This window comes from Rhinolophus sinicus, linkage group LG05 (assembly GCF_036562045.2).
Source record: "Rhinolophus sinicus isolate RSC01 linkage group LG05, ASM3656204v1, whole genome shotgun sequence".
Lineage (NCBI taxonomy): Eukaryota > Metazoa > Chordata > Mammalia > Chiroptera > Rhinolophidae > Rhinolophus > Rhinolophus sinicus.
The window spans coordinates 17,285,237-17,310,938 of record NC_133755.1 but is presented as its reverse complement, the minus strand read 5'-3'; the positions used below and the strand labels follow the sequence as shown (position 1 = coordinate 17,310,938).

General features: G+C 48.0%; 1 protein-coding gene across 1 annotated transcript in view; it reads left to right on the top strand.

Annotated features, from left to right (window-relative positions):
- The first annotated feature begins 3,890 nt into the window (after positions 1–3,890).
- The window catches only part of CIB4 (calcium and integrin binding family member 4), a 49,497-nt gene continuing 27,685 nt past the window's right edge, over positions 3,891–25,702 (top strand). The window contains exons 1-3 of the mRNA XM_019735273.2: positions 3,891–3,944; positions 4,401–4,435; positions 9,220–9,316. Of these exons, the coding sequence (XP_019590832.2) occupies positions 3,891–3,944; positions 4,401–4,435; positions 9,220–9,316 (186 nt within the window). The remainder of the gene's footprint in view (positions 3,945–4,400; positions 4,436–9,219; positions 9,317–25,702) is intronic.

The window sequence follows — 25,702 nt, the reverse complement described above, 5'->3', positions numbered from 1 at the left end:
AATTGCAGGGTCATATGTAAAACAAAATTCATCTGAGTAAATTTTAAAGATCTTATTAGCTTTATTCAACAATTCAGAAATGGGACAGCATCCAATGTGGCAGATAGAAAGGAGGTCTGTCCAAGGAGCTATAAAGGACTTTTAAAAAACTTATATAGGTAGAAGGGAGTAAAAACAAGGAAGTTATACTAGCCAAAACAGGTCGGTTGTGGCAAGGTCCCCTTCCTTTAGGGGGTTGCGGGGGGTCTATCGCAGATGACTTCACTGGTGCTGATTAGGTGATTCCTGATTGGCTGATTTAAGACACCATATCTGGGAGGGTTGAAACTGTAATTAAGTCTTGGTTTGGTGATGTGGAGCTCAGCACAAGTAACTCCATCTTGGGTCTGTTGTCTTGTTTTTAATATATAGTAATTGCTTAACATTTTGAGGAACTGCCAAACTCTTTTCTAAAGTGGCTATACCATTCCTACCAGCGGGTTCCAGTTTCTCTGCTTTCTCACCAATATTTACTGGATATTTGACTCTGGCCATCCTAGTGGGTGTGCAGTGGTACCTAACTGTGGTTTTGATTTGCATCTCCCTGAGGGCTAATTATGCCGAGCATCTTTTCACATGCCCCTTGGCCATTTCTACATCTTCTTTGGAGAAATGTCTATTCAAATCCTTTCCCCACTTTTTAGTTGAACTATTTGTCTTTTTGGTGTTGAGTTGTAGGAGTTCTTGATGTATTCTGGATACAAATTTTTTTTCCACCCCTTTTTGAATTTTAAGAGACATCTAAATCAAGGTCGGAGTAGGGGTTGCAGTTGGAACAGTTTAGAGTTCATTGCAAGGTGACAGAAACCGTGCAAAGAACATATCCCATCCTACACAAGGGGGTTCTCGTGCAGGGCAGACCCTGGAGAGGAAGGATGAAGAACTGTCCAGGCAGGCCTGGGCTTGCTGCTGCTCAATTACACCCCTTTCAAAATCCCTGTTGAAGAGGAGTTTGAGAGATTTAACAGGATGGAGGGGGTAGGGATGCTGGTTGGTTAGTATGTTGAAGGTAGAATCATACGGGGGAGACGATTTGTCTTTTGTTTTAAGGAGCATAGGCCTTTATTTCTTAGACAAATGAAATGGTACATAGAAAAGCATTTTGGAATTACAAAGGGATATGCAAATGTAAGGTGATATTCTTATTGCTACTATTGTTATTTGTGAGAACCAATGTAAACCCTCTCTAGGATAAAATCACAGAGCCTGTGTGAGTGTGTGTGTGTGTGTGTGTGTGTGTGTGTGTGTGTGGTGGGGGGTGCTGGGTGAGGGTTGGGGAGCATGTAGGGGAATGAAAACTAAAGGAGAGAGGTGGGTAGCAGAGTTGCAAACCTTGGTGACCTGTGTGAGGTAAGAGAGAGGCACACACACACGTTAGTTATTTCTGGCATACTCTTTTACCACTTGTATAATTATTTACTTGATATTATTATTTAGATGGGCTCCTGTTTCTTTTCATTCAACAGATATATTTATAAAGGAAAGTTATATCACAATTATAAAAGGCAAACCTGCATCATTTTCAAAGTAGAAGGAGCCATACAAACAAATACAGTGAAAACTAGTGTTTTTAAATTCTATGCTGTTACCTTCTGGGCCTGGAAAACTCTCCTGACTTCTCAGCCTGGCTCTCCTCTCCTGGTTCCTCAGGTCTCCACTCAAATGGTGCCTCTACCGTCCCACACCCATCCATCTTTGCTTTCTTTCTTTCTTTCTTTCATGGCACTCATCACTGTCTAAGGAATGGCGTTTTCCCTGTGTATCTGGCTCCACGAGGGCAGCGCCTTGTCTGTTTCCTTCATGCTCTCCACTGCCTACTTCACTAAGTAGTTGTTGAATAAATAGTTAAAAGCTCTGAGCTGCAGGGAGGTTCTCTAGTTTGTTTTTGTTCTCCTTTTAGCGAGTGCCGACTGGGGGTTAAAGGTACCTACCAGCCTGTGCCACGCTGCCCCTTGCACCTTGATGTAGCAGGAGGCCTGAGTGAGACTTGAGAGGGAAGCTGACTCCTGGGTGTGACCCACACCCCACCGCACGCTGTGGGAATCCCCAGGCCTGCACCTGAAATCCAGGCTTGGATCCTTTCTCGCTCACTCGCTAGCTGAGGGACCCCACGGCATCACTGAATTTCACCAGCTTCTGCCTTCACCAGAGTAAAGGACCAATATTCTGTTTGCATAATAGGAGATAGCTTATGTGGACACACCTGGCTGCTCAATATACAATGATAGAAACTCAAAGGGCTTAGCAGAAGATGGGATTTAATTACTATCTTGGCCTGCTAAAATCCTACCCTTTCTTCCAGGCCTAACTGTAAAAAGAAATAATATTATTTACCTTTCATTGTGAACTTCTTATGCGCCAGGTACCTTGCTAAATAAGAGCTAAATAAACGTAACATTTTATTTTGTCCTTGCATTAATCCTATAAAGTAAGGATTTATTATTCCCATTTTACAGATGAGAGGACTGAGGCTTAGAGTAGTTTTATGACATGCCTGAGGGGATGCAGCCAGCCCATATTCTTAACATTCACATTATAACAACCACTTAAATGCCCCCACCTACATGAAGACTTCTTGCCCAGTGGTCTCTCTTTTTCTAAATACTCATACTATTACACCTCTGATGTTATCTGTTCAATTTCCCTTGGTGTGTGTGTGTGTGTGTATTTGTGTGCTGCAAGTATCTGTTTCTTGAGGGCTGAGACCACATTCACTCATCTCTCCCCAGGGTCAAGCTGGGTTCCTGGCACACTGTAGATATTCCACCTGTGTCTGCCAAGTAAATGAAGGACTGAGGGCTCCTGGGTTTCTTCTGCCAAGCTCCATCTCCGGAGAGGACAGATGAAGAAAAATGAGCATTTGCATTTCCAGAGATATAAATTAACTCCAACAGAAAGCCTTTGGGATGTTTACCTAGGAGAGTGTGTGGGAGGACCTGGGTAGAACCAGGAAAGCCACACAGGCACAGTGAGGGTGGGTGTGCAGATCACCCCAGAGGCAGGATTGGGGTGGCTTCAGGAGGCCCCTCCCGGCCGTAACACTGACATGGTGCTGGACTTCTCTGTCTTTCCCGATTCACTCTCCATCCTGCTCTCTGTCCCCACAGGAGATCAGGGGAAGAGGAGACGCTGGGGTATTTATTCCATGCATTGGGCCAGGACGGGTAGCGGCTCTGTGGTTACTGGCCCCAGGACACTGCACTACACCCTGAACTTGCCTTTGTGGAGAGTCCCATAAACTCCCTTTAACAGATCCTCTTCAAATTATCCTAATTTGAGTGTGCCCTCTGTTCCTGCAGGAACCCTGAATGATGGGGTGCAGTGCCCTTTTCTGTGCTCTTTGGGTCACTTCTTGAGGTCAGGGTCTATGTTTACTCATTTCTGTGTCTTCACACCTGGCACAGTGCTTGGGACATGGTTCCAATAGCTAACATTTATTTAGCACTTATTTTGTGCCAGGCATTGTTACCTGTATTAACTTAAATAATCCTCACAATGATCCCATGATTATCATCCCCATTTTATAGACGAGGAAACTAAGACACAGAAAGGTTGAATAACCTGCCTAAGGTCCCAGGTCTTGTCAGCATGGGCAGATCTGGGATTTGAACCCAGGCAGCATGACTCCTGAGCCACCCCTGGTATTAGGCTGCCTTTCTGTTCGTTGTTTGGGAGGCGATGTCTATTGGCCTAGGGAACCAAAAGAACCTATTTCTTCGCTCACTCAGGGGCTCAGGTGGAATGGGCAGAAGGTGGACTCTAGGTCACCATGGCAACCAGATCACCTAGTCACACAAACTGGTGAGCCCTTGGGGCCGAGGTTCCACAGCAGAGAGAAAGGTGCGGCTGGCATGGGACAATGTCTGAGGTACCAGATGCATTGGGAGGACCTGGAAGAATATCAGGTGGGTCAATCAGGCAGGAGATTCTGGGCATGAGAACTTCCCAAGGTAGGTGGGGCGAGCAGGAAAACTCTTACCCAAAACTCTAGCGTTTACCAGTTGGAGTAATGGTGGCCCTTCCTTTGCCAAACCTGCATCCATGTGGCCCGGACCAGTCCTTTGAGGCCCCCTGCCCATTTGTCTCCTGCCTCACAGCCCAGTTTTAGTCTTGTTTCTGATCCTCTCTTTAGGTCTATGCCAACACACTCCTTCCCAAGGCCATCACAGATTGGGGAGGAGGGAAGGACACCTTTTCTCTCCTCGGGCACCCACTGGCCAGGGCTGGGGTGCCTCCATTTCCCCAACTATAGCCTGAGAGCTTGGGTTTTCCCACCCTGGCCCCTAAGCTCCCCACTCCCTGGGAGGCCAGGGCAGAGCTGGATGGAGTGGGCAGGGTCACCTGTCTGTGGTTTGTTGTAGGCCCTGACTTTTCTGACCAGAAATGAAATCCTGTGGTGAGTAGAGGGGCCCCCTTTGCCTGTCCCTCCTTTGCCTGTGAGCTGGAGTCTTGCCCTAGTAGAGCCGCACCCTGGTCCCTGAGTGTGGTCTCTACTCAGACCCACAGAGCCCTGGAGATGAGGCTGCACAGGGCAGGCAGAGATGGACCCCAGCCCTCAGAGTCTGAGGCCGTGATTCCCAGGCTAGACTGGAGTTGAGTGAAATGTTAGGCTTTAGGCTGCTATGAGATCCAAGGCACAGTTTCTTCACAGAATCACAGAGATGGACAGGGCCTCCTTGGGTTAATGTGGGAAAGGAGGAAGGACTCAGTAAAGAGGTCTGAAGCCCATGTGGGCCATGTGGGTAACCTTGATGTGAGACTGCATTTCTCTTCAGTAAGGTGTCCTCCCTCCCTTCTGTCCCCAAGCCTCTCTTCAGATCCTGGTATGTGGCAGACACTCTGACGGCACTGGGAGCAGTGGCCAGTCCCTGTTCTCAGGAAGGTTTCTGTCCATTAGGGAAGGTTCCAGGGTAAAGACACCCATCACAATAACCCCTCCTGGGATTGCAGAGGGAGTAAAAGGCATCAGAGATGCGTGAGTGCCCAGCCCAAGCCAGGTACTCAACAAAAACTTGTTGGATGGGTAACTGAGCTCACTGAAGCATGGGGTGAGGTGGGGTTGAAATAAGGAGACCACTTTTTGACCCTCAGCACTGGGACCCTCTCCCCTCATTGTCTCACCTTTGACTCACCCTCCTCAACCATGACGTCCAGCCCGGAAGCCACACTTCCCACTCAGGGTCCCAGACAAGGCAGTGACTTTGCCACAAGCATGAGACTCCCCAGGCACAAATAGGGACTGAGGGATGGCCAGATACAGGGAGCTACGGAGACCAGTGACAGTCTGGGGCTACATTCTTTTCCTTTTAAAATTAAAATTCACTCACTTTTTAAAAATATACAAAAATATGACAAAACTCCAAATGACTCATATTCTACTACCATATTGAGATTTTCTAAAATGTAACTCTTGAATAAAAATAAAATAGAATTTTGAAACGTAATATGTGAGCATAGCTAGAAAATCCTAATAGCATAGATAGTTCTCAATGAAAAGCAAATGTTTCCCTCCCCTTTCCCAGGCCTTCTCTCCAAAGATAGCTTCTGTTCAGTCAGTTTCTCATTTAGCCTTCCAGAAGAATCTTTCATAGCTAGACCTACATATATATAGCCTTCAAAAAATTTATCTCATTCATACTGTAGCATTTACCCATTTATAGTGTAGCACTCATACTGTTTTGGACTTTTTTTTTTTAAAGTTTTCATCTTGGCTAGTTTTTACTTAAAGCACATGAGATCTGCCTCATTCTTTTTTAATGGCTATGGAGCATTCCATCCTGTGGTAGAAGCATAATTCATTTTACCAAACTCCTGTAAAGTACACTTACGTTGTTTATGGTTTTCAGTTTTACAAATAATGTTATATCAACCAGTTATGTAAAAAAGCTTATCCAACAGGTGAGAATGAATCCACAGGAGACATTCCGAGCCATAGAAATGGAGACTTTCCAATCTCCAGGCTGTGTCCTGGCCTTTAGCTCCTAGTCCATCTAGAACACCAGCAGGCCAGCAGGCAAAGTGGTTTTCAGACTTCCTTCCTGGAAGCCAAAGTCCTGCGTTCGAGGCTCAGCTCTGCTACTTCCCAGCTGTGTGACTGTGGGTGAGTTTCTTACCTTCGCTGAGCCTCAGTTCCCACACTTATAGAAGGTGTGATAAAGAGGAATGGAACCTAACCTCCCATGGTTGTTACTAGGATAATTAGATGATCAAATCCATGTCAGGAGTTAGAGCCGTGCCTGGCACAGGGGTCAGTGCTGAGTATGTGGTAGCTGCTATTTTCATGGTATTATCATCTCCTTTTTGCAAATGAGGAAAATGGCTCAGAAAAATTTTGGTGATTTGCCCAAGGCACACAACTTGGAGGCAGCAGATAATGGGACAAAAAGCCACACTTTCAGGCTAAAGATAGGGCTGTTTATACAATACCTGCAGCCCGTACCACAGGACTGTTGATCCCAAGCCCAGGCTGGGACTAGAGGAGTGGAAATCAAGGCCTGCACTGGACCTGGCTCTCGGTCCTGCTTCTGCCATAGAAACATGGAAGCTTGTAGAACCGACAGGTGAATAGGCCCTACCCTGGCCTTGATTGAAAATCTCTAGGGCTGGACTCAGATCCTTTCCCATGCTCCCCACATGATTCTAATATGGGACCCAGTTGAAAACTGCTAAATTCGAGGGCCTCAGAGGCCAGGGGTGGACAGGATGCCAGAGAGAGGTACAGAAACAGCCCCAGAAAGCCTGAACAGGAGGGAGCTGGGGGAGTACCTAGACTCATCTTACAGAGGGGAAGCTGAGGCCTGAGAGGGGACATGGCAGGTCCAACGCCCCGCCAAGTGTGAGCAGCAGAGCTGCAGACCGCCCCTCCCTGTGTCGAGCTAGGTGTAGACAGGAGACACAGCCTGGGCCGAATGACTTCTGGCAAGGCTGAGCGTGTGAGCTTTTCAAATGGCTTTGACTTTGAGTCCATTAGTGATTAATTCAGGGCTCCACTTAGAGCCAGCTGCTCCATATTTGGAGGAGGAGAACATTTTGTGGCAGCTGAGACACAGCCACTGATTCTTCTGCGGACAGCCCACCCACTCAGAGGCCTGGAAAGGCATGAAGTCTGGGCACGGCCCTCCCCACAGCACCCGTTCCCCAGAAAGCTCTCCAGTGGGGTGGGGCTGCAAGTCTCTCACCTGGGTGGAAGTGAACACTTTAGGGGTGGGGGGCACAGCCCGAAGAACCTGGTTTAGGGTTCAGACTCCACTCCATTTCTTCCAAGCTATCTGACCTTGGGCACATCCTTTAAGCTCTCTGAGCCTATGTTTAGAAATTACCCATCTATAGAAATGATCACCCCTATGCCTCTCCCAGGGGCTGTTGAGAAGATTCAATGAGACAATATGCTTTAATGCACCTAGCATATGGAGCTTGGTAAATGAGAAAAGAGGGTGGCAGCGACAGGAGGGATTCCTTCTTTTTACCTCAGCTGTCCTGACACCTCCCTTCTCTGGGCTCCTAGGGAAAGAGCTGGGGTGTCTGCAGCTCTGGCTTTCATACCACTCTGTGACCTTAGGCAAGTTATTTTACCTCCTTGAGCCTCAGTTTCCTTGTCTGTAAACTAGAGAGATAATGGTCCTGTCCTTGCATCATTGTCATGCATGTTACATGAAAAATGTCCTTAACAGTTGGCACCATGCAGCAACACTCCCAGTGGGGAACCTTGGGGGCAGACAGTGGGAGCAGTGATAAAACACTCCCTTTGTCTGGGACACACGGCTCCCACTGCCCCTTCCCCTTTCAGGCTACTGGACACTCCTGCAATGATGGTGTGGGGACAGAGTCCCGGAGAGCAGTTTCCAGGCTCTTGACCTCATGTGGAAAGGTGCTGGCTCGGGTAGTAGATGGCCATCAGCTGTAACCAGTTAGCCACTGGCCACTGATATAACCGCCGTGGCTGAGCAAGCAAGCACGGATTGCAGTTAGCAAGGGGTTGGCTGGTTGGCTGGAAGAGAAGCAGATGGCAGATTGCGGCTAGCAAGTGTGTTAGCAAGTGGATTTTGGATCGCAGATCGTGATGATCCTACTTCCTGTGTCTCGCCCGGCCGCCAGCGAGACTGCGGTGCAGGAAGACCCCTTGTTGGGGTACTGGCGGATGTTTGCTTTTGTGTCTTGATCAGCCGCCATCGAGAATATAGTGGTATGAACTCCCCTATCTATGGCTCCGTTGTTGTTCCTTTTTGGCCTCACCATGTCCTGCGTTCTTGTGTGGGGAGTGGGACCAGAGTCCCTGCGTTACCGCTGGCTTTCCTCTCCTCCTTGCTATCCTTCAGTTTCCCCCCAATACTTTCCTAGAGAATGTCTCCTGCTACCCATTCCACACCCTGCCTCTCAGTTCCCTCCCAAGCTTGTCAGAGTAGTCTCTGGCGATAGTTCAGGGCCCTTTACAAGGCTGGTGTAGTCTGTTCTCCATGAACGCAGGAGGAGACTGGAGGATGAGGGCTCGTCCTCTCTTGTCCTGGGGCAGTGTTCCCTCCTGCCCTCTTCTTCTCAGCAGTCACACAGCATTTCACCCTCTGCCTGTCACTCACAAGCAAAATTCCCTGGACCAGGTGGGGGCCTGCAGGCAGAGACATGGGTTCCAGGATCGGTTAGGACAACTGCTAGTCCCACAGTCTGTTACCAGCTTGCTGGGCCTAGGGCAGCCATGTGGTTTGCTGGCTGCAGGCAGCTGGGTTCTAATCCTGACTTGGCCACACCCACTGAGCGACCTCTTTCCTGGGGGCTAAAGGTGGGCCTGGGCAGATGGCCTGGGGCCGCCCACTGGCTTCCCCAAACAAGTCCCTACTGGTTTCTCCATCTGTAAATGAAGGACTGGACTGAGTGATGACAGAAGTCCCTTCCAGCTCTGACTTCCTATGAATGACATTTCTAGAGTGTGTTCCAGGCTACAGAGCACATTCACATACCTTTCCTCATGCTTGGCTCATCTTTCCCCATCCCCCCACCCCCCATACAATGTTCTGGCCGCCATGGAACCTCAGGGATGTTTCTAAGAAGGTGGAAAGATTTACCACTGCCTTTACCACTGCCTTTTCTGTGTCAGTCAATCCTGAGTTCCCTTGCTCCAAAGAGGGCCCAGCAGGGCAGGGGGCTTGCTGGTCTCTACCCCCCAGCCCATCACTCCTCTCTTCTCAGCATCCATGACACCTTCCTGAAGCTCTGCCCCCCTGGAAAGTACTACAAGGAGGCAACACTGACCATGGACCAGGTCAGCTCTCTGCCAGCCCTGAGGGTGAGTCCAGGGGGTGGGGTGGGGTGGGAGTAGTGTCACTGGCATCTGCTGAGGGGCTGAAAGTCCTGGTCTCAGTTTCCTCACCTGTGAAGTGGGTGGAGAGATGGGGATGGCTGGAGTTTCCATGTGCTCCCTAAGGCTCCTTGCACTCCAACAGGCTGTGCGCGCCTGAGTTGTCAGCACCCACCGCCCCCACTCCCAATCTTTTAGGGACCATCCTTGAGCCTTTGTCTCTGTTGAGACAAAGCCCTGCCCTTCCCCCAAGAAGCCTGGAAGAGCCCAGAGGTGCACAACAAAAGGGCTCCCTAATCAATTCTGAGATTTTAATTAAAATTTGTTCAATGCATAGAGAGGCAATGTCAGGTTAACAAATCATGGTGGTGTCAGGCTTCCTGAATTTTCATTTGGATCTCAGCAGAAAAATGAATGCTTTGAATTTGTCATGCAATAGAACCCATCTTCATTTCTGTCTGGAACAAGATGCACTCTGAGAGCTGTGGGCACCTCTTGGGAGAGGGCCAGGGACCTGGGTGGGGGTGAAATCCTGAGGAAGAGATCACATGGGTGCAGGGGGCACACATTCAAGGAGGGCTCCAAAGTGACAGGTCTTGTTCTAAGGTGGAGACAGAGAAAGAACACAGAGCTGGGGCTTGAAACAGAGGCAGGAACAGAGAAGTCAAAGGAACGAGAAGGGGACTGGAGGGGACGTGGGATGGCTGGGGCTTTGGAAAGGAAAGGAGCAGAGTCCTCAAAAAGGTGAAATAATTGGAGAATGTACCTGTGCCAGGTACAAAACCTGTCCTGGTAGCTCCTACTCACATACGTCCCCCTCCACACCCACATGTGCACATGTCCACACCCTCTCACATGCACATGTGCTCAAACACACCTACATGTGGCTGCTGCGACTTCTCCCAGACCTAGACTATCCACTGAGGGACCCAAGGGGCAGCCCACAGAGGCAAGGCCAAATGGGTGGGGGATGACTGTTGTCACTGGTCAGTCCCAGAATATCTGAATGTGAAGCTGGGAAAGCAATTTGGAGATTACCCAGTCTAATCCCTGTCAAAGAAAGGCTCTCCACCCTGGTTTTACCCGTCGGAAAACTGAGGTGCTGGAAGGGAAATGTCTTGTCCAGGGCCACCTGATGGCAGAACATGGACCATCAGTCAAGACTCTGACACCCGGGCTGGGCCTTGTACTTCTTAGCTCAGTGTTTACCATGTGCCTGGGTCTGCAAGGTGCCCTGGGGAGCGACCTGCAGGGCTGGCATGGAGGGTGTCAGGTGATGTGTGGCGCCAGCACTCTGCATGGACCCAGCACACCCTAGTGGGGCCTGGGGGCTCTGTTCTGAGCCCAGAGGACAGACACTGGACTAGGATCCGAGGTCTGGGTCTGACCCAACAAATCACACCCCACGTATAACATTTCCCCTTTAAGCCTTAGTCCCTTGTCTGTAAAACAGTATGTATACTCTGTGCTGTGTGTAACAGACCATGTAGGGGTAAGCCATGGTCCTCAGCACCCACCGTTTACCTTCTTATCCACTCCTCTCTTCCATCTCAGGGGTGAGAGCTAGGGGTGGGTTGGCGAAGGGGGCAGCAAGGCTTGAGAAGAATGGAGGAGGGGCAAATGGGCTGGAGCACACTAGCAAGGAACCCAGGTGGTCTGGAGTCTGCGTGGCTTTGGGCTCACCATTGGGCAGCCAGGCTAGGTGTCCATGCAGCAGGAAGGTCAGGCTGCTGTAAAAGCACAGTGATGGACAGCTGTGGAGGGTGGGTCTCCCCACAGACCACACCCACAGGGCCGGGCTAGGGTCTGGGCCATCTCTGGAGCACCAGACACCCAAGGACTTTTTCTTTGGACAGCAGCTGCGAACTGAGATGGGGTCTTGGGATGAGATTACCTTAATCTTACTTTTTGTATTTCATCTTTCTAAATGGTCATTATTTTATTCTCTCATACAAATAAAAACCAGGTCAATATAAAAAAATAAATAGAACTGGAAAACACAGAAAAGCAAAAATACAATAAAATCATCAGGTAACCCACCTCAAGGGATGACGACCATCATGACCATTTTGCCTTATTTCCTTTCATACTTTTTTCTATGCAGATATGTATTTATTTGGATCCCATTGACTTCTTTGTATGTTTTTTTTTTTCTTTCACTTTGGTTCCTTTGTTGCTTTTCCTACTGCTTCTGAACAACCAGAGCCATCTCATGAATTGAGGACAGTGAGCCATTGCCACATCTAGAGAACTAGGGGACAGGGTTCTGGGCCCGGAGCAGAAGAGCTGGATTTGAACTAACTGGCTAACCATGTGATCTTAGGCAGGTCACTTCACCAGAGGAATGACTGAGGGTCACAGGAAGCAAACAGATAGATCCCAACCAAAGAAGACTGGGTCGGAGGGATGTGGGCATAGAACCTGTTTGCCTTGAAAGAGGGCAGGCCTGGCACAGGCACAGGCTTGGGTCCAAGGACCAAGATTTCTCACCAAGCCAAGGAAGTATTTTCTATTCATCAGAACTGTGCCCAGAGAGAATGAGCTCCCTGTCACTGAAGGGCACCAAGTGGGGCTGGCCAACCATTTAACTGAGATATTCCATCACATTTTGGTACCAAAAGGAGACTGGACTCTGTGTGTTGGTGCCCTCCCTACCCTCTGAGTTTGTGATTCTGGCCCTGAGTCTTAGTCTCTTTTTTGTCATCCACCATAGTACGTCCCAGATTTTGGACATTCATAGTCATAAAATTTCAAAACAGAATTCTTTTTTTGAGGAAAGACTAGCTAGAGATGCCAACTTTCCAATTTTGCCAAGTAAGGACATTAAAAAATATGTCAACCACAATCACCGTCATTTAATTTTTAAAAAACGTTCATTTAAGAACAAAATGTAAGAAAGCTCTAACCCCAGAAGCAAGAACCATTCTTTCCATACACATCCCTTTCTGTCCTTATTTTATCCCCGTTGTTACTGGTTGTCAAGAACGTTGTCACTGATTATCACTGGTCCTCAGACTAACTTTTGGGGATTTAGATTTAGGAGTAAAGCTTCCTTCCGTGTCTTTCCAATCCTGGATGAAGCAAAAGACTTGCTTCCCAAAATGAGCAAGGAGAGGCTTGCTGGGGGGTGGGGGCCTGAGTGTCCCTGTGTCCTCTGCAGCCCCAAGGACGGGAGCTGCGTGACTCACACTGCCCAGAACACATCTCTGGAAAAGGCTTTGAGAATGGGGCCCCAGGGAGCTCCGGGCATGGCTGTAACTTGGCTCAGGGTCTTGAGTGGTCTGGGAAGCAAGTCCTGTTTTTTTAACTTGGGTTCACTCGTGGAAAGAGTGGGTTTTTTAATATTGTGGAGGGTCTGCCTATCCCCAGAGAGCAAGGCGAGAGTGTGGCCCGGGCACCAGAGAATAGTGGGGAAAGCCTGCTGACAAGACTGCCTTGCCTTTTCCACTCAGAAGCCTGCTGTTTTCTTTTTGTCTGCTGCTCTGTTTGGTGTATTTAAAAGTAAATTAGCTCAGTGTTTCTGTTCTTGTAAATAACAATCTTGCTTTCTGTAAACACAGATGAGTAGTCGCTTGGTGTGACCCGGGTTTCAAATTTCTGGGCCCAGGACTGTGGGTGGCTTAGGGTCTCAAAGCAGATCTGGTGGAAACTTGCACACCAAACAGGGCCACTTCACTCCGCTGGTCTCTTCCCCACTCCCTGCAGGTGCGGGTGGTCTATGCACAGCCCAGCCCCTACTGCGTTCTATCACAGCATCAATTCTGTAAACATGTGGAGAGGTTTGGAAACCTGCCTGAGGTGTCAGGAGGCTCCCCAGGTGTGGCTCCTGAGGTTTCAGTTCCATTTCCATTCCCATCTCTGCCCGGTTTTTCTGAGCCTTCCTGAAACCTGCTTGTAGTCTGGACCTATCTGCTTAGAATGGCTGGCAAAGAACTCACTCCCAAAACTTTCATCTGCTTAGAATGGCTGGCAAAGAACTCACTCCCAAAACTTTCAGCCTCTCAGGAAATTACCAAAGTAGGAGGGGCAGGGATGGGAGAATATGTTTTAATATTTATGTATTTATTTCAGTTTTTAAGTCAAAATTATTCATGCATGCCAAGAGTCAAGTTGCTCTGTGAGGGTTACCCTCATTTTCCTTCTCTGGAGGCAACCATTTTCAGCTCTTAGCTGATTCTTGCCACTTGCCTCCATATATCTAAAGAGCACACTTGTATTGCCCCTTGTTGGTACCTCAGCCTTGGACTTCCCCCCTAGAGAAGAGGTTTAACCTCCCCTTCCCCTCCACCCATCCTATACCTCACTCCCTCCCCCTGCCCTGCCAATATAGTTATATAATAATTTGGGTTAGATCCATATTCATTGTTACATTATTATGACTGCGTAAGATATTCAGATCTGAGCCATGAAATAGACTATGATTATTTTTCCCTTTCTGCACATTTATTGTTGTTTTTCCTGGTATCATCATTGTTTTTGCTGTTTTCTACATTATTAAGTTGACACCAAACCTCTGCCAACTCTCTAAATCGTCTCTAAAGGCATTAAGAAGTGAGACATTTTCTATACATTACATTTTCTTGGCAAGTTTTTTCTTGGAGCCTTCCTACCAGCTCTAATCAGGACCAGGCTGCCCTACGAGCCTGGTAGGTGTTGTCATTGTGGGATCTCCTTTCACAATCATCCAGATTCTTTTCACCTCTCGCGTGGATCTGCCATTTCCCTGACTTCCTTTCTCTCTGTTTACTCCCTTGTTTTGGTGGAGCACATCCTGTAGCAGCTTCCTGATAAAGGTGCATGGAGGTAAATGTTTTAACACCTCACATATCTGAAAATGTCTTTATTCTCCCCTCACACTTGAGAGTTTAGATGAAATCTAATTATAAGTTGGATATCAATTTTCTTTAGAATTTAGAAAGCATCACTCTACTGCATTTTAGCTTTTGCTGTTGTTATTCAGAAGTCCAAAGCCTTTCTGTTTCCTGATCTTTTTTTTTTTTCTTTCTGGAAACTTATAGGCTCTTCTCTTTGACCCCAGTATTCTGAAATTTCCAATGATGTGAGTTGGAATGAGTCCTTTTCTCTGTGTACTGGGCAAACAGAGACTCATTCAGTGGAAACTATTCAGTTCAAGGACAATTTCAATGAATTATTTCTTTGATAATTTCTCCCCTCTGTTTTTCTTTGTTCTCTCTTTCTGGAACTCTAATATCCTGATGTATATCCTGGGTTGGTCCTTTACTTTTCTTTTTTGATGTTCAGTATTATTTTACATTAATTTCATGTGTACATCATAGTGATTAGACATTTATATAATTTAAGAAATGATCCCCCTGACTAGTCTAGTACCCACCTGGCACTGTACATAGTTATTAACATATTATTGACTATATTCCCCATGCTTTACTTTACATCCCCATGATTATTTTGTAACTATCAGTTTGTGCTTCTTACTCCCTTCACCTTTTACACCCTACCCCCAACCCCCTCCCATCTATCAACCTGACAAATCTAGTACCCGTCTGACACCATACATAATTATTACAATATTATTGACTATATTCCTTATGAAATACACTACGTCCCCATGACTATTGTGTAACAACTGATTTGTACTCCTTAATCCCTTCACCTTTTTCACTCATCCCCAACCCCCCTCCCATCTGGCAACCATCAAAATATTCTCTGTATCTATGAATTTGTTTCTGTTTTGTTTGTTTATTTCATTCTTTAAGTTCCACATATAACTGAAATCTCATTATATCTGTTTTTCTCTGTCTGACACTCCACTCAGCACAAGTCCCTCCAGGTCCACCCATGCCACCACAGATGGCAAGAACCCATTCCCTTCCATGGCTGAGCAATATTCCATTATATATTTATACCACCTACTCTATTCATTTATCCACCGATAGACACCCAGGCTACCTCCACATCTTATCCATTGTAAACAATGCTGCAATGAACATATGGATGCACACATCCCCTCGAAGTAGCATTTGGGTTTCTTCAGATAAATACCCTGAAGTGGGATTACTGGGTCCTTCTTTGTCCCGTTACAGCCTTTGTTTTAAAGTCTGTGTTGTCTGGTATAAGTATTGTTACCCTAGCTTTTTTTTTTTTTTTTTCATTTCCATTTTTATGAAATCTCTTTTTCTATCCCTTTACTTTCTCTCTGTGTCTTTCAATCTGAAGTGAGTCTCTTGTTGGCAGCATATGTAAGGTTCTTGTTTTCTTATCCATTAAGCCCTCCTATGTCTTTTGAGTAGAGCATTTAATCTACTTACACTGAAAGTAATTGTTGATAGATATGTAGCTATTGCCATTTTATTATTCATAATTTTGATTTTCTTTTTTCCATCTTAAAGAAGTCCCTCTAACATTCCTTGTAATACTGGTTTGGTGGTGATGAACTCCTTTAGCTTTTACTGTCAGGAAAGCTCCTTATCTGTCCTTCGATTCTCAATGATAGCTTTGCTGAGTAGACTAATCTTGGTTGTAGGTCCTTGCTTTTCATCACATTGAGTATTTTGTGCCAATCCCTTCTGGCCTGCAAAGTTTCTGTTGAGAAATCAGCTGACAATCTTATGGGAGCTCCCTTATAAGTTACTAGTTGTATTTCTCTTGCTGCTTCTAGTATTCTTTCTTTATCTTTAACCTTTGCCATTCTAATTATAATATGTCTAGGTGTGGGCCTGTTTGGGTTCATCTTATTTAGGACTCTCTGCACTTCCTGGACTTGTATGTCGATTTCCTTCACCAGGTTAGGAAAGTTTTCAGTTATTATTTCTTCAAATAGGTTCTCAATCCCTTGCTTTGTCTTCTCTCCTTCTGGGTCCCCCATAATGTGAATGTTGTTATGTTTGATGTCTTCTCAGAGGTCTCTTAAACTACCTTCATTTATTTTTTTATTCTTTTTTCTTTTTGCTGTTCCAATTGAGTGTTTTCTGTTTGTGTTCCAAGTCACTGATTCAAGCCTCTGCTTCATCTCGTCTGCTGGTGATTTCTTCTAGTACATTCTTCATTTCAGTTATATTCCTCACTTCTGACTGGTTCTTTTTTTATAGTTTTTTTTAATGCTTGTCCTTTTTTTTAATGCTTGCTATCTCTTTGCTGAAGTTCTCACTAAATTCCTTGAGCATCCTTATAACCATTGTTTCGAACTTTGTATCTGGTAGGTTGCTTGTCTCCATTTCATTTAGTTATTTTTCTGGATTTTTCTCCTGTTCTTTCACTTGTGATGTATTTCTTTGTTTCCTAATTTTGGCTGCCTCTCTGTTTGTTTCTATGTGTTAGGTAGATCTGCTACGTCCCCCAGTCTTGGCCAGGTGGCCTTATGTAGTAGGTGTCCTGTGAGACCCAGTGGCACAGTCTCCCTGGTCACCTGCACTGGATGCTGCAGGGGTGCCCCTTGTGAGGGTTGTGTTTGCCCTCCTGTCATAGTTGAGGCTTGGTTGCTATTGGCATGTTAGTAGGTGGGATTGGCCTTCAGGCTGATTGGCTGTGGGGTTTAGCCATGTCCACAGCTTACATTGTAATGTGTGGGGGGCTTACCCCCTGAGTGGGATTTGCCCCAGTAGGCTCTGGTGCCTTTGGGTGTGCCACTTGTGGGGCTAATTAGGCTGAAGCCAACCTCTAAGTATGCTGCTTCTGGGGCCTCTTATGAGGGGCTCCAGTACAGGCCCAGGTCACCCACTGCCTGTGACTGGCCGGGGACTACCTGATAAGAGCTACAAAGTTATCTGCAGTTGTTTGCTACCTGTGCTAACCCTGGAGGTATGTGGGAGAGGCTACACTGCAAACCGAGGACATCTGCCATCAGTACTGGGCCTGGGGTAGTTCTGCAAAATTCTAGGACACCCCAGGGCCTGCTTCTACCTGCAAGCTCCCTTAAGCTTCAGCCACTGATAAAGCCTCATGTGGTACACACGTTGGGTGAGGCAGAGTCTCAGGGAGTCACTAGAGTAAAAAGAGCTGTGATCACCAGTTTAATGTAAATTCTGGTTTGGGCCAGTGCTGAGCCTGAAGCTACTCAACAAAAGTCTCAGAGCACACCGAGGCCAGCCACTGCTTGCCCGGGGTCTGTCGGACTCTGATAGTTTTCCAAGAAAGAGTGCAATTCAGGCTGGTGGGACTAGGTGGAGAAAGTACCTCTGGCATTAGGGGAGTTGGGTGGGGTGGGGAGCCAGTGAATCATCAGGGCAGAACTGTAGAGCTCACCAGAACAATCAGATTCAGCAGCCACACAACTCAGTCTGCACCCCCCTATGTCTCTGACACGCCCTGAGTTACTGTCCCTTCGCTAGAGCCCAAGGTGAGTGCCTGGGAGTGAGAGAGTCTGTGTGCGGGTCCTTTAAGAGGATGCCTGGGTTTCCCACCATCTTTTGTCCCACCCAGATGATCAGAATCCCCACTGTTTTTCACAGCCAGATGTTGTAGGACCTCCTCTTCCCGGCACCAGTATTCTGGGCTGGGGAGGTAGGTGTGGGGCTGGGGTCCCTCGCTCCTCTGGGTGGAACCTCTGTGGCTGAGATATCCTACCTGGTTCTCAACCGCCACACGGAAGTTTGGAGTTACCCAGTTCTGCTTATCCATCCCTCCTTCCAGTTTCAACATGGCTTCTTTTTTATATCCTTATAAAACTTCTGTTCAGTCAGACTTCAGATGGTTCTCCAGGTTGATTGTTCTATAATTTAGTTGTAATTTTAATTTGTTCACAGAAGGAAGCAGGCAGAGTGTTTATCTACTCTGCCATCTTGGATCTCCCTCCTGGTCCTTTGCTTTTCATCTCTTCTCTCCTACTTTTCATGTTCATATCTTTGCTCTTCTTCCCAGGAGATTTCCTCAACTTTAACTTCAACTCTAAATTAGTTTTTCACTTTTGCCATTATGGTTTTGATTCCCAAGAGCTCATTTTCATTCTCTGTCCCCCCCGCCCCCCTTTCATAGTATCCTCTCCTTTTTCCTGGATGCAATGTCTTCTCTGGTCTTTTCTACAAAGTGCTTTCCCCCACTAGCTTGCTTAGGTCTCCGTCTTTCCTGTCACAGGCCTTCCTTGGATATCTGGTAATTGTCTGCTAGTCATTAAGAGTCAGCGGTGGTTGCTAAAAAGCTGTTTCAAAGCTTGAGTCCCTGGGTGGGATTTATTGACTGGAGCTTTCTTCGAAAGTGAGCAGAAGGGGCCATTTCTTGAGGACACTCTAGAGAAGATGGGAGTCAAGTCCTGGTTGCCAGTATTCTGGGGCTGAGTCAGGAAAGAGGGCTGGTGGAATCTCAGGCTTCAGCATGCACATATTTATTTAACCTCCAGTTCTCAAATGTAGCTGACCTCCCCAGAGCAGAAAGCCTCTGTTATATCCATCCCAGAGAACAACCTTCCAAGTTTGGCAGGAGCTGGGGAGGGGCAATCACCCGACAGCACTGAGTAGGGGGAGATCTGGAACTCAACTGCTTTCCAAGACTTTCAGTCAATCCTGCTTTTAGCTGACCTCTATTTCTTGTGTGACCTGGTGCTTCCAGTTCCAGAGCCTTAAGAGGATTCTGGGATGCAAAACAGGTCGATGATCAACTTTTCCCACTGTGGGCTCCGGGCTGTGATCTCTCATGTCTGTTGGGTCACTTACCACTCATTCATCTGCTTCCCATGTGTGTCACTGTGTCACTGCTGCTGTTCTCTCGTGTTCTCTCTGTTTTTGTAGGTCATGCCTCTAAAGACTCCCTTTACTTTAGTTTTATCGGGTGTTAAAAGAGAATGAGAACAGGTGCAAGTGTTCAACCTGCCATCTTTATAGAGGAATAACATTTGCATTCTTGATGTTAAGTAAAACATCTCAAAAAGAGCCTCTTCTCATTATTGCCATCTCAGAATCTTCCACACAGACAGCAGCTGCCCACCGCCCCCACCCCTGACTTTTCTCTTGTTCTCTTCACTCCCAACTTCTTCCCAAATACTCTGTTTGACTGGTGTCCTTAGAATCTTGCTCCCATGCTATTCCATCCCCACACATATTCTAGCCCAGCGAGGCTGCTCCGGGAGACCCTCTTTCCCCAAGGACCCCTGAGAAATGTCACTCCTTGTTCTATTCCTTATCAGAGGGAAATTCCTGTGGCTAAGAGACATTTTTCTGGAGTCTGATGAATAGGGGTTCTCACACCTGGTTCTCATTCATTCATCCCATAAGTAGTTACTATGCATTTCCTATGCGTTATGGACTGAGTGAGGTCTTGGGGTCTTACACGGCCTTTTCTCAGGAAATTCAGGTTTAAGAACAAAAGGGAGAATCACAAACCTTGGAGCTTTGCAGATCTCAGATTCCTGACCGCAGAGCCAAGCGCTGGAGCCCAGAGAGGCTCACTCAGGCTGCCTGGTGGGCACAGTCCCTTCTAGAGAGACCCAGCCCAAGACATCCTGGTCCTGTTCTGTCAGCATCCCCTTCCCACTTCTTAGGATGCTGAGTGGCTTCTGGGGCAGCCAAGCAGACCGGGGCACAGCACTCCTTCCTGAGAGCCCCAGAAGAACCTCCCTCCTGCTGTCCTGCGGCTGGACCAGGCCAGCGCTCAGCCCTTGGGCACCTGTACTAACTCTCCCGGTAGCCCCCGGCTGGCTGAGTTATTAACCACATTGACAGTTGGGGAACCACAGGGTCAAAGCGGGTAAGCAATCAGTCCAGTGAAAACTCCGCTATTACAGATGACTATCCTGCTTCATCTTGTAGAGTCCTGGGCTGGAAGGGGTTCCTGAGCCCCTTTTACATGGGCCATGGCAAACCTGCAAAGACTCTGAGTCTGCCTATCCATCTGAGAAGAGGTTGGGGTGGGAAGGGGGGCAGTACCTGGACTCTAGGTGTCTTTCTGTGCATTTTTTGATCAATTTTGTCAGAGCTTTTTCATGGCCACTACGTCACTGCACCTCCCAAGCGTGGACAGGCCTTTGCAGATGAAGAAACCGAGGCTCAAAGATGGGACATGACCATATAAGGTCAAAAGGCCCATCAGAGGCTGAGCCGAGGTTGGAACCCAGGCCACTCCCGCTCCCGCCTAGGCTGTTTCCACTTCCACCACATCCTGAGGAAACTCCTTTTGAGGTTTGATCCTGGGTGAGGAGCCAGGCTGCCCACTCTTAACATTCACCTCTTGGCTCCCAGGAGCTCAGAGCAGTCCTCTGAGCACACTGTATTCAGCCAGAGGGCAGAGAGTTGAGCGCAGAGGAAAGACAGCATGCTGGGAGGGGAGTATCTTTGATCACCCATGGCCTGGATCAGGACAGCTGGATCCAGCGATAATCCTCCTGCTGTATTTAGGCCACTGCCTGGGCCCCTCCCTCACCCTCAGATACTCTCCCTGGCTTGCTAAAAATAGAAGCCACTTGCGTGGTTATAGCAATTCTACTTTCCAGCCCCAAATGTCCTTTGCCATTAGTCATATGCTTCATGGTTGCAAGCCCTGTTCATGCTCTGCCTCCTTCGATCCGCACAATAGGTGTGTAAAGCACAATGGTATTTCTGCATTCTACAGATGAGGAGGCTGAGTGTGTAAGGAGTTAAAAGCTCCATGCAAAGCCACAGAATTGCAGAAATACATCTGCACCCAAGACCTGTTCACTTTCCTCCATACTTTTCCATATTTTGGGAAAGCAGGTGACATGTGTGTGCGTACATGTCTACTTTTAGAGACATGTATGCAGCAGGGGGAAGGAGTACAGGAGGGAGTTGTGGCCTGGACCGCTGGTGATTGAGGGGACTGGCTTTTCACGTCTTTAGCTGGGGCACCTACCCAAGCCTACCCTTGGGTGGCAGACCACACGTGTGTGTCTCGTGTTTTGGGAAGGCCTATACTTAGGTCCAGCTCATTTCAGAAGGGCCCCTCCCAGAGCCCACCTTCTGTGGTAGGCCTGGGAATTATCTGAATCCCAAATCCCCAAGCCAGGCCCCATGCCTAGGGCCCAGGCTCCTGAATAGGACAAATGTTCCACTGAGAAAGGGAGAGAGACAATGGGTGAGGCCCGCCCACCTTCTCAGGCTCCTAACCCAAGGCCCCACATCAAGGCCTGAGGTCACTCTGAGACTTTCATCGCATGAAGAGAAGCATGCTGGCTCCCTGAGCCCCCATTCCCAAGATAAATACTGGGGCTAACCCAGTGCCGCCCCAAATGGAGCTGGAAACTTCAGCTGTCACTCACCCAGGGCTGCAGGCGTGACCACCTTAGTCCATTTAGCAAAGTTAGGCCAGCTGGCCTCCCTGTCTCTCCCTCCCAGCCTGCCCTGCAATCTGTGTGTGCTGAGATGTCACATACACATCATCTCATTTAATCCTCAAAGTAACCCAACGAGGAGGAAATTATTATCCTCATTCACAGCTGAGGAGCTTGTCCATATCACGCAGCTGATGCAAAGCAGCAGAGTCTCAACCTCCAGCACACCCCCACCCAGTGGGAGGGTCCTGGTTCCCTGATGCAGAGTCAGAGCTGGGAGGGCAATTTGGCAGCTGGCTCACTCCCTGCATTTTCAAGCATCATTAGATCTTTTTCTGACAACTTCATCAGTTAGCAGGGCTCAGAATTGGCAAAAATCCTTATTTAGACATTCAGCCAAAGAATTAAGAAGTGGTTGGTTTCAGAAAAAGCTCAGTGATGTAGGATGCAATCTCTGCTCTGGGCTGAGCAGTAAAGAGATGGGATTTGGCCTCCAGCCTTGGCTGCGCCATGGACACCAGCAGCCTTGGGCATGTCACTGTTCTTCTCTGGGCCTCAGTTTTCTCATATTTCAAATGGGTGTGTTATGCCTCCCACACAGGTAGTTAGGAAAGGCTGGAGGGTGGGGGAGAGCTCTGGGTTCTAGTTTTAGCTTTTCCCTCCTCTGGCTGACTGGTCTTGGGCCAATTCCTTTCTTTCTCTTGGCCTTAACTTTCTATCTGGCTCCAGGCAAGTCACAGATGGCCTGTGGCTCTAAGCTGGGGTGATGGGGGTGGAGGGACTCTGTGGTGATAGCCAAGGGCTCCCCCTCCCCCAGGGCATCCTGGGTTGCCTATATGCCTATATTGTGGTGCCTCTAGAAGTGGGCGATACATGGGACTCCCCACTACTCACCTATGTGCAATTTGCTCAACCCCTATCTCCACTGTTGTCTGGGGACAGGAACTGGAAAGGGTTGTTTTCATTTGTACAGAACTCGAGCATTGCCTGCTGCCTCACGTGTCACATCTTATCTGACCCTCTTGTCAACCTTGAGAAGTAGCTCTGTTATTATCTTTGGTTCACAGAGGGGAACATTCATGCAGGGGACCATTCAGGCATGGAGGAACTTAGTGACCTGCCCGTGGTCACCCAGCTGGTACCCAGGAAGGGCCAGCATCAGACCAGGACCACTGACTGTAAGGCCAGCTCTCCTTGCTTCTTACCACACTTCTCACTTCCTGGAAGGTATTTCTCATCCAGTCCATCCCACCCCGGCCTTTAATTGATTCTGTCAATGATTCATGATTTCTCTGGACGCTCCCAAGAGCACATCGTATTACCCTTACTTGGAGCACTTGAGAGGCAGCTTGGCGTGGTGGAAGGAGAGTGGACTCTAGAACCAGCTGGGCCTGAGTCTGAATGCTTTGAGGCACGTCACTTGATTCCTCGAGGCCATGGCTTCCTCACCCTTAAGATGGGAATGACAAATCCCCTTGACAGAGCTGTGTCAGGATTTGGTGAGACGTGTGTGCCCGCCCTTCCCAGGTGCACACACAATCTCATTGCTCCTCCCTGTGAGAGGTACCTAGGATTCAAGGCGACAATGGCCAGCCCCACTGCCAGCTGAGGACATGGACGCTCTGGCAGATGGGGGATGGTGCTGCGGCACAGCCAGCTGTGACAGGGCTGGGTTCCCTTGGTGCACTGGCTCCACTGGGCTCTGCCCGCTGGGAAACATTCATGTGGCAGAGGTGAGAAGTGAACTCGGCTTCCTTCCAGAGGTGGAGCCTTCTTTCCCCGGCTACAGATGACACCGATGGGATCATTTTAAAAGTATTGCTCACACCCGAATTCCCCAGTGGCACCAGGGGAACAGGCTGCAGAGGGCTTGGGGACATGTTTGTCCAGCACCCCAGTCCCAGTCCTGCGCTCTGAGTACAAGATAAACAAACCCCATCTCAGCTTTTCAAGAGTCCAGGTCCCAAGGGTCCTTCTCAGCCTGTTGGCTTGAGGCTTTATTCCACTCCTGTCTCTTCTGATAACTTCATCTGCGCCCCCAGAGACCTCAGACTTGTTTAAAAATAGAGAAATAAACAATATTGTTCCTAAAGTGCCCCCTCCTGCCTTTGGGCCTCCTAACGAGGTGCTGGCCGGGCTGGCCAAGGCTGTGTTCCCAGGATTTTCGGCCCTCTGCAGGCTCTGGCAGGCTGCCCCCTCCGCAGGGACAAGACGCCCCGCAGCTCTGAAGGGCTTCCCAGGGGCATGAGCCATTGGTGTGGGGGGCGGCGTGTGCTGCTGGCCTGGAGCTGTAGGCTGCTAGGTGCCACACAGCTGGAATGAGGAGATACATTCGCCCAGGCCCAAAGGGTAGGCCAGGCCCAGTCCAGGCCCCAGCACAGAGGGGCCTGCTGGGGACCTTCCCCTCCTCTTAGCTCTGGCCTCAGCCCAAATGGAGGCATAAGCCCCTTCTGTGGGCTGGGCACTGGATGAGGCCCCCAGAATTTAGCCCCTCCAGTCTCCCAGGCTCAACAGGTTTGTTGTTCCAAGTCTTGGAATGGAGTTTGCAGTTTGTATGTGAGCTCAGTTTTCCCTGCCTGAAAACTGAACCTAATGATAGCAGCCCTGCCTGCCTCAGAGGGTTTTTCTGAAGACTGGATGAGGGGGATGGATGTGAAAAAGCTCAAATGCTCCAGGAAGGTCAGTGGGGTTTCAGGGCGCATTCATTAAGGAATAGCACTTGGGGGGGGGGGGGGCAGGCAGGGCTGTGTTCCTAGGAGTGGTGGGACCACACAGGGAGTCTTTAGGTCTGAGGGTCAGCCTCATACCAGGGGCTCAGAAGGGGACAAGGCACTCAGCTACCACCAGGCTACTGGAAGGACCCAAAGCTACAGCACTGAGACGGCGACTAAGAAAGGAGGGTTGTTCCACCTGAAGAAAGACTTGGGAGGACATAACGCTCTTTACATATTCGCTGGTGGGTGGAAGAATTCGACTTGGCCCAAGGGTAGCACTAAGGTGAGTGGGAGAAGTGACACTGGGGTCACTTCTCCCACTCAGGGCCGGGCTGTTGAAGTGGCCCTGCCTACATGTTCAAGTACCATCCTTTTTAGAGAGGTCTCTCAGCCAGCAGGGGCCCCAGGGAGACAGAGGCCAGGACCATTGTGCTTTGTCAGTCATGCAAATCAAGAGGGTATGACAGTTGCATAAGGGAGCTGACCACGCTCTGAAAGCCCCGTAGAATTATCCGAAAAATGATCACTACTTGCTAGTTGCCCGCCTCTGGGGTTATGCACTTTGGGATGTATCTGGAAAGGTATAGACAGACCATGAGATGAACTGTGGCCTTCTTCCACTATACTTTCATTCTCGACGAGCCTTTCCTGCCAGGTCTTGCAGGAGAAGCGCATCCTCTAGCCCCTTCCTGGCTCCGCCCTTCTTCTGAAGTTTGCAAAGCAGAAAAGAGAAACAAAAACTCCTGCTTCCCACTCCCAGGAAGGAAAGCTTCTTTGCTTGCTTAGCAAATTCTCTCTGGAGCATACTTTCTTTTTTAACTTGCTTTTTATTTATTGTTAACATAGCACGTCAGCATTAAAATACATTTTCTAAAAGTAATTTCTTAGCACCCAATCACCCTAACAAAAGTTGTCATTTTCTGTTTTCTTTTGCCACCTTTTCCCCCTAGGCATACTTTATTTTATATCACTGTAGAGAAATATAATTTTATTTTGTGCTTATTTTCCCATTAGGCACAAATGTTTATTTCATGTTGCTACATAGTCTGTGTAATTATCATTTTAATGGTTGCATAATTGCATTGAGTTCTGATTAACTAAACCATCCTTTCACTGCTGGACATTAACATGGTTTCCAGTATTGGAATTTTTTTTTTGCTACTATAAATAATTTTGCAATAAACATTCTCATGTATTATTTTCTTCATTTTTAAAAGTTATTTTCTTAGTTTAGATTTCCAGTTTCTCCTTGGAGGCATTAGAAAGATAGGGCCATCCACTCTGGGAATTTGAACTATGTAACTATTAAAATGATAATAATACTGACTGTGTAGCAACATGGAAAAACATTTATGACTCAAGGAGGGCAAAAAGCACAAAGTGAAAAACCTGGGCTCTTGAATAGCCTTGCTCCAAGTCAGCGATAAAAGATACTCATGTGCCATCACTAGAGACCTGTCTCCAAGTTGA